At 44.5% G+C, this 12,416-nt stretch overlaps 1 protein-coding gene across 1 annotated transcript in view; it reads left to right on the top strand.

Moving 5' to 3' along the window:
• The window catches only part of baiap2l2a (BAR/IMD domain containing adaptor protein 2 like 2a), a 59,629-nt gene extending 47,761 nt beyond the window's left edge, over positions 1 to 11,868 (top strand). Inside the window, exons 13-14 of the mRNA XM_052043384.1 lie at positions 5,969 to 6,009; positions 7,946 to 11,868. Coding sequence (XP_051899344.1) covers positions 5,969 to 6,009; positions 7,946 to 8,021 — 117 coding nt within the window. The 3' untranslated portion in view covers positions 8,022 to 11,868. The remainder of the gene's footprint in view (positions 1 to 5,968; positions 6,010 to 7,945) is intronic.
• Positions 11,869 to 12,416: the final 548 nt, after the last annotated feature.

Raw genomic sequence — 12,416 nt, 5'->3', positions numbered from 1 at the left:
TGGGGAGGGCAGATGGGGACGGTGGGGGGAGGGGACCCAGTGGGAGGGGTGTGTGGGTGACGGGCAGATGGTGTGGGTGGAGGAGGAGAAAGAAACAGGGCGATAGGGGGCAGGGTGGGTGTAGAAGCGTAGATCAGGAGGAGAGAGAAAAGGGAGAGAGAAGCAGCAATTTACCAGAAATTGGAGAATTCAATGTTCATGTCATCGGGTTGTAGACTCCCCAGACAGCACATATGAGGAGCTATTACCCAAGTTTGCGTTTAGCTTCATCCTGGCAGTAGAGGAGGCCGGGAACAGGCATGTCGGTATGGGAATGGGGAGGAGAATTAAAATAGCTGGCCACCGGGAGTTCTCGATCTCATCAAAGTCCTGTACAACTGCAGCAGGTTTTGTACACCCACTTCTTTGCGGTTAAGGCCCATAATCTAATTATTTCCAAACTTCTCATTGTACCTGTCATTCAAAACCTTCCACTCTGCGCAATACCTGTTCGTGTTACTTTTTAGAACTACTCCCAGTGCTCACTTACCTGCTGCAGACTGTTCCCTGCAAAATACACTCAGTGAGAGATCTGGAACACGATGATTGGTGGCAGATGAAATGGTTTGTTCCTGTTACGTGTCCCACAGTGGCGGAACCTTCCTGCCCCAAAGACCCCATTATTGATTTTGAAAGGTCAAACATTAAACCCGTAGAGCAGGGAGCAATTATGAGGTGAGAGAGGGTTAACATTAAATGTTTTATTTTTTGAATTTCATCTGATATGGTGCATGAGTGCTCTATACTTGACCAGATCTAGTAGATCCAACCCTTCCTCCCTCTTCTCTGACCTCAGTTCAGCTTAAAGATAACGGCGGGTTTCTGAGTTTGGTGCAAAGATTTGAAGTGTGAAATACATTTGTACACCTTTAGCTAATCATGAGCCTTGCTGAAAGTACTCGAGTGTGTGATGCATGCTGTATCTCTTCACTGTGCACAGTTTTATGGTGTTATCTCCACACCTTCCAAGAACACATTAGTCGTAGGCAAGCAACAGTAAAATTTCACAGGCCTAGGAATTGGATTTCACCAATTTTCAGGGTGCTAAATAGGCAAGTTCTGAATATACACAATGACTTGGGTGACACTTATAGAATGCTACATCACGGCTCCAGGGACCCGGCTCAATCCTGACCTCCGGTGCTGTCCGTGAGGAGTTTGCACATTCTCCCTGTGACCACGTGGGTTACCTCCCACATCCCAAAGAGGTGTGCAGGTTGGTAGGTTAACTGGCCGCTGTAAATTGCCAGTAGTGTGTACTTGAGTGGTAGAGGGTAGGTCGGAATGTGGGGAGAGTTTTGGATAGGATTAGTGTAAAGATGGGTACTTGATAGTACAGACTCAGTGGGCTGAAGGACCTGTTTCTGTGCTGTATCTCTTTTTGACCAACCAGCCCCAGCCTTTGGGAGTCAGAGATTTCCAAAGCTCCGGGTGATTCTGGGGTTAAGTTTTGCTCCATCTCTTAATTGGAGATGAGGGTGTGGGGGAGGGAGGGGGTATTTCAGGTAAGGGAGGGAGGACCAGGAAGGAAGGGGGGGAGGTGAGGGAATATTGAGGTGCAGGAAGGACAACATAGCCTTGAAGCAAGCAATATAGAGCGTGGGAAAAGGAGGGGGGATTTGAAGGGAAATTCAGGGTAGAGAGAGGGTTAAAGGGTGCATTAATGGGGTCCCCTTGATTTGGAGAAGCCACAATATGGCCAGTGTTGATCAGAGCTACTGATCACAGTATTGCTGTGACCTTCCTTTGAACTAAATCCAAGTTGGGGACTCAATGAACATAAAAACCCACAGAGGGGATCCTTTAATTTGCGTACAGTTCCCATTTAACTGCTGGATCTTCTCCTTGTTTCACTCTGAAAAAAATAGCGAAGGTCACAGGTCACAACCTTTTGACCTAACCTCCATTATAAGTCAGAAACGTGCGCAGTGCATGGAGGACGGTGGAGAAACGGCTCGCATGGGGTGAGAGGGAACACCCAGCCCAGTTTTCCAATGAAGGGGCCTTCAAAAGGAAGTGGGGGCAAGCACTTCAAAACACGCGCGATGCACCTTTTCCTCGCACGATTTGCACATAAAAACAGGCTCAAGTTTTTACCTCTAATCCAATTTCAAGGCTATAATCTCTTAAAAAGAAGAGATGAGGTTACACCAGGTGGTGCTATTGCACTGTATCATAACACAGGTCACCTTGTTCTTCAGCACTTAGTTCTTACTGAAGCTGAACCTGGAGGAAATGAGGAACAAAGATATGTTCCTTAAGTACGTCAGTCAGTCAGTGACTAGGTCAGCAATTCTTGCCCACCCCAAATTCACCCTTGAATTAGATGGCCTGTGGGTCTTTGCAGAGGACAGGGTGCAAACTGGGTCTGGAGTCACATATAGACCGGACCAGGTAAGGACACTGGTTTCCCTCTTGAGGTTAAAACCAGATCAGTTCTGATCTTATTGAATGGTGGACCAGGTTTGAGGGACAGAGAGGTTTCTCCTGCTCCTGATTCATATGAGAAGAGCATTACTGAGCCAAGTAGATTTTTACAACTATCTGGTAATTTTACAATCATTATTACCTTAAGATGGTACTAATTACCTTAAGGAGTATTAGCTGCTACAATTAATTGAATTTAAATTAGATGCCTCTGTGGGGTTGAGATTTACATCCCAGCATCATTGATTCACACCTGGAGATTACCTGTCCAGTAACAAGACTGGTCTGGAATGGACTGGAGAGTTATGAGGAGAGGCTGGAACAGTTTTCCCTGAAGCATGGGATGCTGAGGGTGACCTTGTAGAGGTTTGTAAAATGACGAGGGGCGTAGATAAGGTGGACAGTCACAGTCTTTTTTCCAGGGTAGAGGAGTCTAAAACGAAAGGGCATAGGTTGAAGGAGGGGAAAGTCTTAAAGGGGAAGTGAGGGACAAGTTTTTCACACAGTGGATGGAACGAGCTGCCAGAAGAAGTGGTTGAGGCAGGTACCATTACAACATCTAAAAGACATTTGGACAGGTACCTGGATAGGAAAGATTTATTGGTATTGGTATTGGTTTATTATTGTCACGTACCGAGGTACAGTGAAAAACTTGCCTTGCATACCGATCGTACAGGCCAATTCACTACACAGTGCAGTTACATTGAGTTAGTACAGAGTGCATTGATGTAGTGCAGGTAAAAACAATAACAGTACAGAGTGAAGTGTCACAGCTACAGAGAAAGTGCAGTGCAATAAGGATATGGGCCAAATATAGGCAAATGGGACTTGCTTAGATGGGCATCTTGGTCGGCATGGATGAGCTGGGCCAAAGGGCCTGTTTCCATGATGTGTAACTCTATGACTAACATAACCACAATAACTCGTCGTGCTAATATTACTTCAGTGCTGCTGAGCTCCTACTGACATGACAATGAGCACACTTGCTGTCACTGTCCTCATTCTTCAGCAGGTCACCAGTTATGGTGGAGCAAGTGCGTCAGAGATTCTTGCCGTTGTCACTTTGAAAGACTGGAAACTAAGCAGCGGTTTTCTGTTTGACGCAGAGATCGGCAGAGAAAGGCTGCATTATTGGCTGCATGCTGTGAGCCAATGCTTTCAGCAGTGCAAATAAATCTAGCCTCCGTCTTCCATTGGGACTTTGACCTTGAGTTGTTGCATGGAGCACTTCTGTGCAGTAAACCTTTAATGAGATTCACGGACTTGCAGGTCACCTGTGGCCTGCAGGGTTCTTGAGGCCCACAGAGTGTGAGAGGCTGCTCCTCAGTTTCCGGCTGTGCTTCAGTACCACGATGCTGAGCTTTGGTGTCCTAAGGTCAGACAGCAAGGAAACAAAGACTCCTCGGCCCATCGAGTCAGTGCTGGTCGCCGGCCACCGGCTGAAGATGCAGATCGAGAGACCTCACGGGGCTGAACCTGGGCCTGACCGGCATAGAGTCATAGAGCATAGAAACAGCCCAATTATTCCATACTGACCAAGATGCCCACTTAAGCTAGTCCCATTTGCCTGCATTTGGCCCATATCCCTCTAAACCTTTCCTTTCCACGTACCTGTCCTAGTGCTTTTTGAATGTCGTCTTGTACCCGCCTCTACCACTTCCTCTGGCAGCTCGTTCCATTTATGGGCCACCCTCCGGGTGAAGAACTTGCCCCATCAGGTTCCTATTAAATCTTTCCTCTAGTTCTTGATTACCCAACCCTGAGTGCATTCACCCTATTTATACACCTCTATAAGGGCACCCCTCAGTCTCCCACGCTCCAGTGAATAAAGTCCTAGCCTGTCCAACCTCTCTCTGTGACTCAGTCCCCCGGGTCTTGGCAACATCCTTGTAAATCTTTTCTGTCCATTTTCCTCCACTGATACTGCCTGACCCGCTGAGTTCCTCTAGCAGTTCATTTTTTTGCTCCCACAGATACAAGCCTAGCTTGTCCAACCTTTCCTCATGAGACAACCCACCCATTCCAGGTCTTAGTCAAGTGAACCTTCTCTGAATTGCTTCCAATGCAGTTACATCATTCTTTAGACAAGGAGTACTCCAGATGTGATCTCACCATGCCTATATAACAACAGAACCTTAAAATTTTTTTAATTTAATTCCTCCTCGCGATGACCGATAATATTCTGCTAGCTTTCTTAATGACTGCATAGCAGCCTTTTATGAATCCTAAACTAGGGCTCCCAGATCCCTCTGAATCTCTGATATTTGCAGTCTCTCACTATTTAGAGAATATATCTCCAGCCAAGAAAGTGAAGTTAATATTCTTCTACATTATATCCATATTGATCCACTCACGTAACCTATCAATATCCCTTTGTAGTCTCCTCAATTCCTCGTCACAAAATAGTTTCCCAGCTCTCTTTGTATCTTCAACAAATTTAGCAACAATGCCTTTGGTGCCTTCGTCTTGATTTATATAAACAGTAAAAAGACGAGGCTCCAGCTCTGAACCCTGTGGTATGCCTGTCATTATATCTCGGCAACATGATAAAGACCCATTTATTCCGACTCTCTCTTTCCTGTTAACCAGCCAGATTAAGGTGTCATCCTTTATATCTTCAGAGTTTGTTTACCACTATAATTCTTGATGCGGCACCTTATCAAATGCCCTCTGGACTTCTAAGTATGTTACATCTTCTAGAAATCACAACAATTGGTAATTGGTAATTGGTTTATTGGAATTGGTTTATTATTGCCACATATACTGAGATATAGTGAAAAACTTGGTTTTGCATGCCATCTATACAGACCACTTCAAAACATATTAAAGTAGTACAAGGAAAAAGTAATGCAAGAATGCAGAATATAGTGTTACAGTAACAGAGAAAGTGTAGAGCAGGCAGGCAATAAGGTGCAAGGGCTACGACGAGGTAGGTTGTGAGGTCAAGCGTTCATCTTTAGCATACAAGAGGTCCATTCAAGAGTCTTATAACAGCAGGATAGAAGCTGTCCTTGAGCCTGGTGGTACGTTCTCTAGGGCCTTTGTATCTTCTGCTGATGGAAGGAGGGAGGAGAGAGAATGTCCGGGGTGGGAGGAGTCTTTGATTATCTTAGCTCATAGGTGGTTGTGAAACCGCGAAGCCACAGCTACAAATCCAGATCTTGCTGCAGATCCCTGGGCCAGAGCATATTGAACAATGTCTCTGTGTTTGGTACAATGGTTATGCACAGAACACTTTTCTTTCCACGGGAACTCTTTTTGTGTATACCTGACAGTGTAGCACTCCCTCAATACTGGACTGGAATGATCAAGTCTTTGGAGTCAAGCTCTCCAATAGAAAGCTGAGCAAAGAATATTGGTCTGGGTGTGTTGTAGGAAAAGCATTTAAGGTTGGTTGGGACCAGTAGTGTGAAGGACTGGTATTCCAGAGTGCGATGGGCTGAATCCTTCCTTTCACATGTCAAGGAAGAAAGAAAACATTTAATTTCTCCTTTTTTTTTAGATCTTCGGTGGTACAGATGGCCCGCATGAGCTTTTTCCAAGGTGAGATATTATTTGATTCAAATAAAATGTGCAATAATGTTTGATGAAATCAGTTGAGTTAGGACGTGTGACCTGACATTGGACATGGTCAGAATGTTAGCCACACACTGTTTTGTAGCAACATTGCCTGACCCAAGTCATCCATCCCTTATTACCATTATGTAAGCTGATGAGATGCTAATGTGGTGGCTAATTTAAGAGGTGAGTAAAGAAAGCCTTGCACTTATATAGCACCCTCAAAGCACATCTTAAATCCAATGAAGTTTTTCTGAAGTCGTGAAGGAAACAGAGGTGTGGATTTGCCAATGAATTAGTATTGAGGGAAAAGAACACAAGAAACTAGGAGCAGGAGTCACTCGGACCCTGAAGCCCCAATGGCTAATCTACCCCAGGCCTCATCTCTTCTTCTGTCCCAGTTTTCCATTGCCTTCAATTCCTTGATGTGTTAAAAATGTACCTACTTCTCTTTAAATACCCCCATTGATCTAACCTCCACAATACTTGGGGGGGGGGGGGAGACAATTCCAGAGATTCACTACCCTCTGTGACAAGAAATTCCAACAAACCTCAGTTTTAAAGGACCACCCCCTAATCTTGTCACCGTGTCCCTTCATTCAGGATTTTCCCACCAGTGGGAACATCTCAACATCTACCCTCTAATGCCCTCTCAGGATCTTATACGTTTCAATTACACCATCCCTCACTTTTCCAAAGTCTGAAGAATAGGGGTCTAATTTCTTTAGCCCCTCCTGATAGGACAAACCTCTCATCCTAGGAATTAGACGAGTGAATCTCTTTTGGACTGCCTCCAATGCCAATGTATCTTTGAATGACTGGCCAGGAAATCTCCTGCTTTTTGGAGGAATGCCACAGGCTGTCTTTGCAGAATCAGAATCAGATTTATCATCACTGACATATGAGGTACATATGAGGTGTAACTTTTGCAGCAGCAGTAAAATGTGAAGACATAAAAATACTATAAATTACAAAAATAAATAAATAGTGCAAGAGAGGAATCATGAGGTAGTGTTCATGGGTTCGTGGACCGTTCAGAAATCTGATGGCAGAGGGGAAAAAGCTGTTCCTAATTCATTGACTGTGGGTCTTCAGGCTCCTGTACCTCTTCCCCGATGGTAGTAACGAGAAGAAGGCATGTCCCGGATGGTGAGGGAGGGTTGCCACCTTCTTGAGGCACTCCCTCTTGAAGATATCCTCGATGGTGGGGAGGGCTGTGCCTGTTGTGCATCCTCTTCAGAGAAAGGAGCATCAGATTCCCAGGCCCAGGGCATGCTGGTGTCTATCCAAAGTGGGGAAGTACTAGACAGACATCTGTACCCATGGAATGCAGCATGGAAATATGGAACATCTGGAAGTCAGATGGTGATGTGTGGAACTCTCTCTCCATCCCTGCACAATGCCAGGTCCAGCAGAGGTTCTGTAAGGTGCTGAGTCCGGCAGCCAATTAAACTCTAGCACCACAGCCTTACACCTCCACAGCTGGCACATCTGCTGTGCATGTCCTTTCATTTTCTGTCAAGAATTGAACTGTTTTCAGTTGTTAGGCTAGGCTGGACTCACCAGGAATTATTGATTAATCTTTTAAAAAATAGATTAAACACTTTTTTCTTTTTCAGTTTTAAAATATTAATTATTGGAGAAAAACCATGTTCAACTGTCAAATGTTAGCCAATTGGTTAAGGAAGGGTCTTTTCACTCTTTAATTGGTAGGGGAAAGGTGATGTCACAGGAGGGGATATGTTGGATGACCGATGATGTGTGTGGGAGGGCAAATGGAGGCAGGCATCATGCGATTACATGTCCAGTCAGTGATGTTTGATGTTCTAGATTTGTGCTGTGAATCCCAAAAGAAATTGAGACAGATAGGGAGAGAATGGGAGTGGTTGTTAATTCTCTGGCTTTCTCTTTCTTGTCCTAGGGGAACCAATCCTTTTGCCACTGTGAAGCTGAAGCCAACTATCACCAACGATCGATCGATGCCTCTCATCCGATAGAGTGGCTGATGCAGATACAATGAGGAGCAAACTCAGCCGAACTTTACATCCCCAGAGAGATCACAATCAGTACCAGTGTTCTTTATCCAAACCTTTTTTGGGGTTAACGTATTTAGATCTCAAAGGAAAATAAAAATCAAGTTTTAGTATGGGAAGCCCCTGACTAATATAGCTTTAAGGGTTCTACTTCACAATGCCACACATGGGAATGCCATTAGTAACATGCCACTCACATTCCATGTGATTTGAAATGAGCAACCTTATTATCTGATCTACTTCAGTAAACCTTGATTCAGTGACAATGAGGGCACAGAATTCACTACTATGGGCTGGGCAACCTATGCTTGCAGAGGAGAGAGGGATGGCTTGTGTGGGGAATTAAAACACTTCACTGGGGTCAGTGGGATCCCGAGCTCTTCCAAAGCTGGATGCAATGCCCCATCACTATGGAGATGCCAGATTTGGTGTGTTGGTCTCAGAGTGAGGATAAAGAATTCCTGGGATTGCTGGAAGATCCCTGGGCCTCCCAAAGGCAGGAACTTCCATCACATTTTAAGTTTAATTCAGATAAGTGTGAAGTGTTACATTTCAGGAAGATAGATCAGAGTCGGACTTCCACAGTGAACGGTAGGGCCCTGGGGAGTGTTGCAGAACAGAGGGGTCTACGAGTACAAGTACACGGTTCCCTGAAAATGGCGTCACAGGTAGACAGGGTGGTGAAGAAGGATCTTGGCACGCTGGCCTTCATCAGTCAGGGCACTGAGTATAGAAGTTGGGATGTTTCAGTTGTATAAGATTTTGGTGAGGCTGCGTTTGGACTATTGTATTCAGATTTGGTCAGCCTGCTAGATGCCATTAAGCTGGAAAGAATGCAGAAAAGATTCACAAGGATGTTGCCAAGACTCGAGGGACTGAGTTATAGAGAGGTTGCTCAGGCTAGGACTTTATTCAATGGAGTTTAGGAGAATGAGGGATGATCATATAGAGGTGTATAAAATCATGAGGCCATAGATAAGGTCTTTTCCCCAGAGTTGGGGAATCAAGAACTAGAGGGTATGGGATTAAGGTGAGAGGGGAGAGATTTAATAGGAACCTGAAGGGCAACTTCTTCATGCAGAGGGTGTTCTCTGCATGGAATAAGTTGCCAGAGGAAGTAGTTGAGGCAGGTACAATAACAACTTGTTAAGGCAGTTGGACAGGTACATCGATAGGAAAGTTTAGAAGGATATGGGCCAAACGTGGGCAAATGGGACCAGCTTAGATGGGCATCTTGGTCAGAATGGACTGGTTGGGCTGAAGGACCTGTTTCCGTGCTGTATGACTCTATAATTATGACTCTATGACACCTCCTGGAACTACACAACTTCTGCTATTGACTGGGTCCATTGTTAAATTTATATGCAGGATTTATTTAGAGACCTCTAAATTTAGGAAGGATGTGAAAGCTTTGGAGAGGGTGCAGAAGAGATTTGCAAGGATTCCAGGGATGGAGGACTTTAATTATGTGGATAGACCGGGGAAACTGGGTCTGTTCTCCTTGGAGCAGAAGAGGTGGTGAGGGGAGTTGATAGAGATATTTAAAATCATGAAGAGTGTAGACAGATAGAGACTGTTCTCATTAGTGGAGGGGGTCAAGAACCAGAGGACTTAAGAAAAAGAAGGCCAGAAGTCACCCGTGGAAAAATCACCAACCACGAGGGCACTGTCGTTGGGAGTAGTGAAGGCAAATTCAGTTATAATATTCAAAAGGGAGCTGGATAAGTCATAGAGTCACACAGCATGGAAACAGGCCCTTTGGCCCGACTGGTCCATGCCGACCAAGATTCCCATCTACACTAATTCCATTTGCCTGCATTTGGCCCATATCCCTCTAACCCTTTCCTATCCATATACCTGTCCAAGTACCTTTTAAATGATGTCAATGTATCTGCCCCAACTAGTGGTTGGGTAATAAATGTCTGATAAAAAAAGAATTTGAAGGACTACATGGATGGGGAAAAAGAGTGGGACTGACTAAAATGCTTTCACGTGGAGCTAGTAAAGACTCAATGGGCTGAAGGGCCTCCTTCCATGCTGTAACCATGCTGTGAGGTTGATAGACTTTTGTGAACCAAAGGAAGGGAAAGGGAGGCAGTGGGAGGGAGATGGAGCTTGATCACAGGTCAGCTGTGATCTCACAGGATGATGGAATGGAACAGTCTTGAAGGCCACCTCCTCTATTCCTGCATAGCTACTTCACAAGGTGGGGTGGATCTCGAGGTCGAAGAAAATATTTTCCCCAAGATCTCCATTCTTGCAAAAATAGAGGGTCTGCTTGTTCATCATTAATTCATTTGTGTTCGATGGTTTGGGAAGCAGGAGGTGACTGGGGGTGAGATAGCTGGAAGGAAAGGGGATAGAGGGGAAGGGTGAATGGAGGACTGTGAGCCTGATTCCATTGATAATGTCCAATCAAGTTCAATGTACTGAGGGAACTTAGTCAAGTGCTGTCAGAATCAGATTCAGATTTATTATCATGGACTTAGATGACATGAAATTTGTTGTTTTGCAGCAGCAGTACAGTGCAAGACGTAAAATTTCTATAAGTTACAAAAATAAATAAATAGTGCAAAAAAAAAGGAATAACGAGGTAGTGTTCATGGGTTCATGGACCGTTCAGAAATCTGATGGCAGAGGGAAAGAAGCTGTTCCTGAAACGTTGAGTATGGGTCTTCAGGCTCTTGTACCTCCTCCCTGATGGTTGTAATGAGAAGAGGGCATGTCCCGGATGGTAAGGGTCTTCAGTAATGGATGTCACCTTCTTGAGGCCCCATCTCTTGAAGATGTCCTCGACGGTGGGGAGGGTTGTGCCCGTGATGGAGCTGGCTGAGTCTTCAACCCGCTACAGCCTCTTGCGATCCTGTGCATTGGAGCCTCCATACTGGGCGGAGATGCAACCAGTCGGAATGCTCTCCACCGTACATCTATAGAACTTTGTAAGAGCCTTCTGTGACATACCGAATCTTCTCAAACTCCTAATAAAGTAGAACTGCTGCCGTGCCTTCATCATGATTGCATCAATGTGTTAGGCCCAGGATAGATCCTTTGAGATGTTAGTACTGTACGGATATCGTTGCATGGTACACGTCGGAAAACACTGTATATTTAACTCTGTGTTGCATTAACTGATGATGTTCAGAAGAGAGCAGAATAAAAACAGAAAACGCTGGATATACTCATCAGGGCAGGCTGCATCTGAGGGAAGGGAGAGTTAACGTTAAGTTCTGATGCAGGGTCTTGAACCTGAAACATTAACTCTGTTTCTGTTCCCACAGATGTGGCCTGACCTGCTGAATATTTCCAGCATTTTCTGTTTTATTTTATATTTCCAACATCTGCAGTTTTTTTCATTGGTTATCAGAAAAGGAACAGAGATGGAAGGAAAACAGCCAGGGGAGTGGTCAGAGGGTCAGGCAGCATCTGTGGAGAGAGGAGCAGCCACAACATTTCAGATCACTAACATTTGAAAGGTTATCAACTTGAAACGTTAGCTCTTTCTCCACAGGTGCTGACTGACCCGCTGAGGATTTTCTGTTTTTATTTTAGATTTTTAGCTTCTGTGGCACTTTGTCTTGTCTGTAAAGTGAAGAGAAAGAAATTACCGTAAAAAAACATGTTTATGTCAACTTTTTGGGTATTGTTGGTGGCGGCTGAATAAAGTGGGTGGTGGTTGGAGGTGGGGAGGGGGAGGACATATGGTGTGTTTGTCCCATAAAATTAGGCTTGGTTAAGTTTGATATTAATTTTTCATGTATAATCATATTTTGTTGAACTTTTCATGAAGCAAAAAAACTGCAAAACTTCACATTCTCCATTATTAATTAAATAAATAGGGTCTCAAGACTTAAACTGATTTATTATTATTGTTATTCTTCATCTAAAGTTTAGAGAGGAAAAGACAAAATGTATTTTAAACCCAGAGAAAGAGATTTTTCCAAAAGGCGGAGAGTGATTTATGCCCTGGATGGGAAAGGTTTAGAGGGATACAGGGCAACATGGGTAAATGGGATGAACTCACTTAGGCAAATTGGTCAGCATGAACGAGTTGGGCCGAAGGGCCTGTTTCCATGCTGTATAATTCTATGACTATGACTGATGCAAGTTACACTCTGATTTTGAAAAGCTAGTCACCTTATTAGCAAGTGTGGGTTTCTACCTTGGCGTGAGTCTGCCCTGATGTCGAGGTCAAGAGGGGGTTGCGTCAAAATATCCAACAACCCTCCCCAATGAACAACAGTAACTTGTGTGAAGTACCAAAGAGGACTTTAGATCGGATTGGATCAGATCAGATGAGTTTATTATCACATACACCAGGGTGCAATGAAATTCCTTGCTCAGGTGAAGCTCACAGAGTAA

Source organism: Pristis pectinata, chromosome 33 (assembly GCF_009764475.1).
Source record: "Pristis pectinata isolate sPriPec2 chromosome 33, sPriPec2.1.pri, whole genome shotgun sequence".
NCBI classification, from domain to species: Eukaryota; Metazoa; Chordata; class Chondrichthyes; order Rhinopristiformes; family Pristidae; genus Pristis; species Pristis pectinata.
The sequence above is the reverse complement of the archived record's forward strand: the minus strand, read 5'-3'. Positions and strand labels throughout refer to the sequence as shown.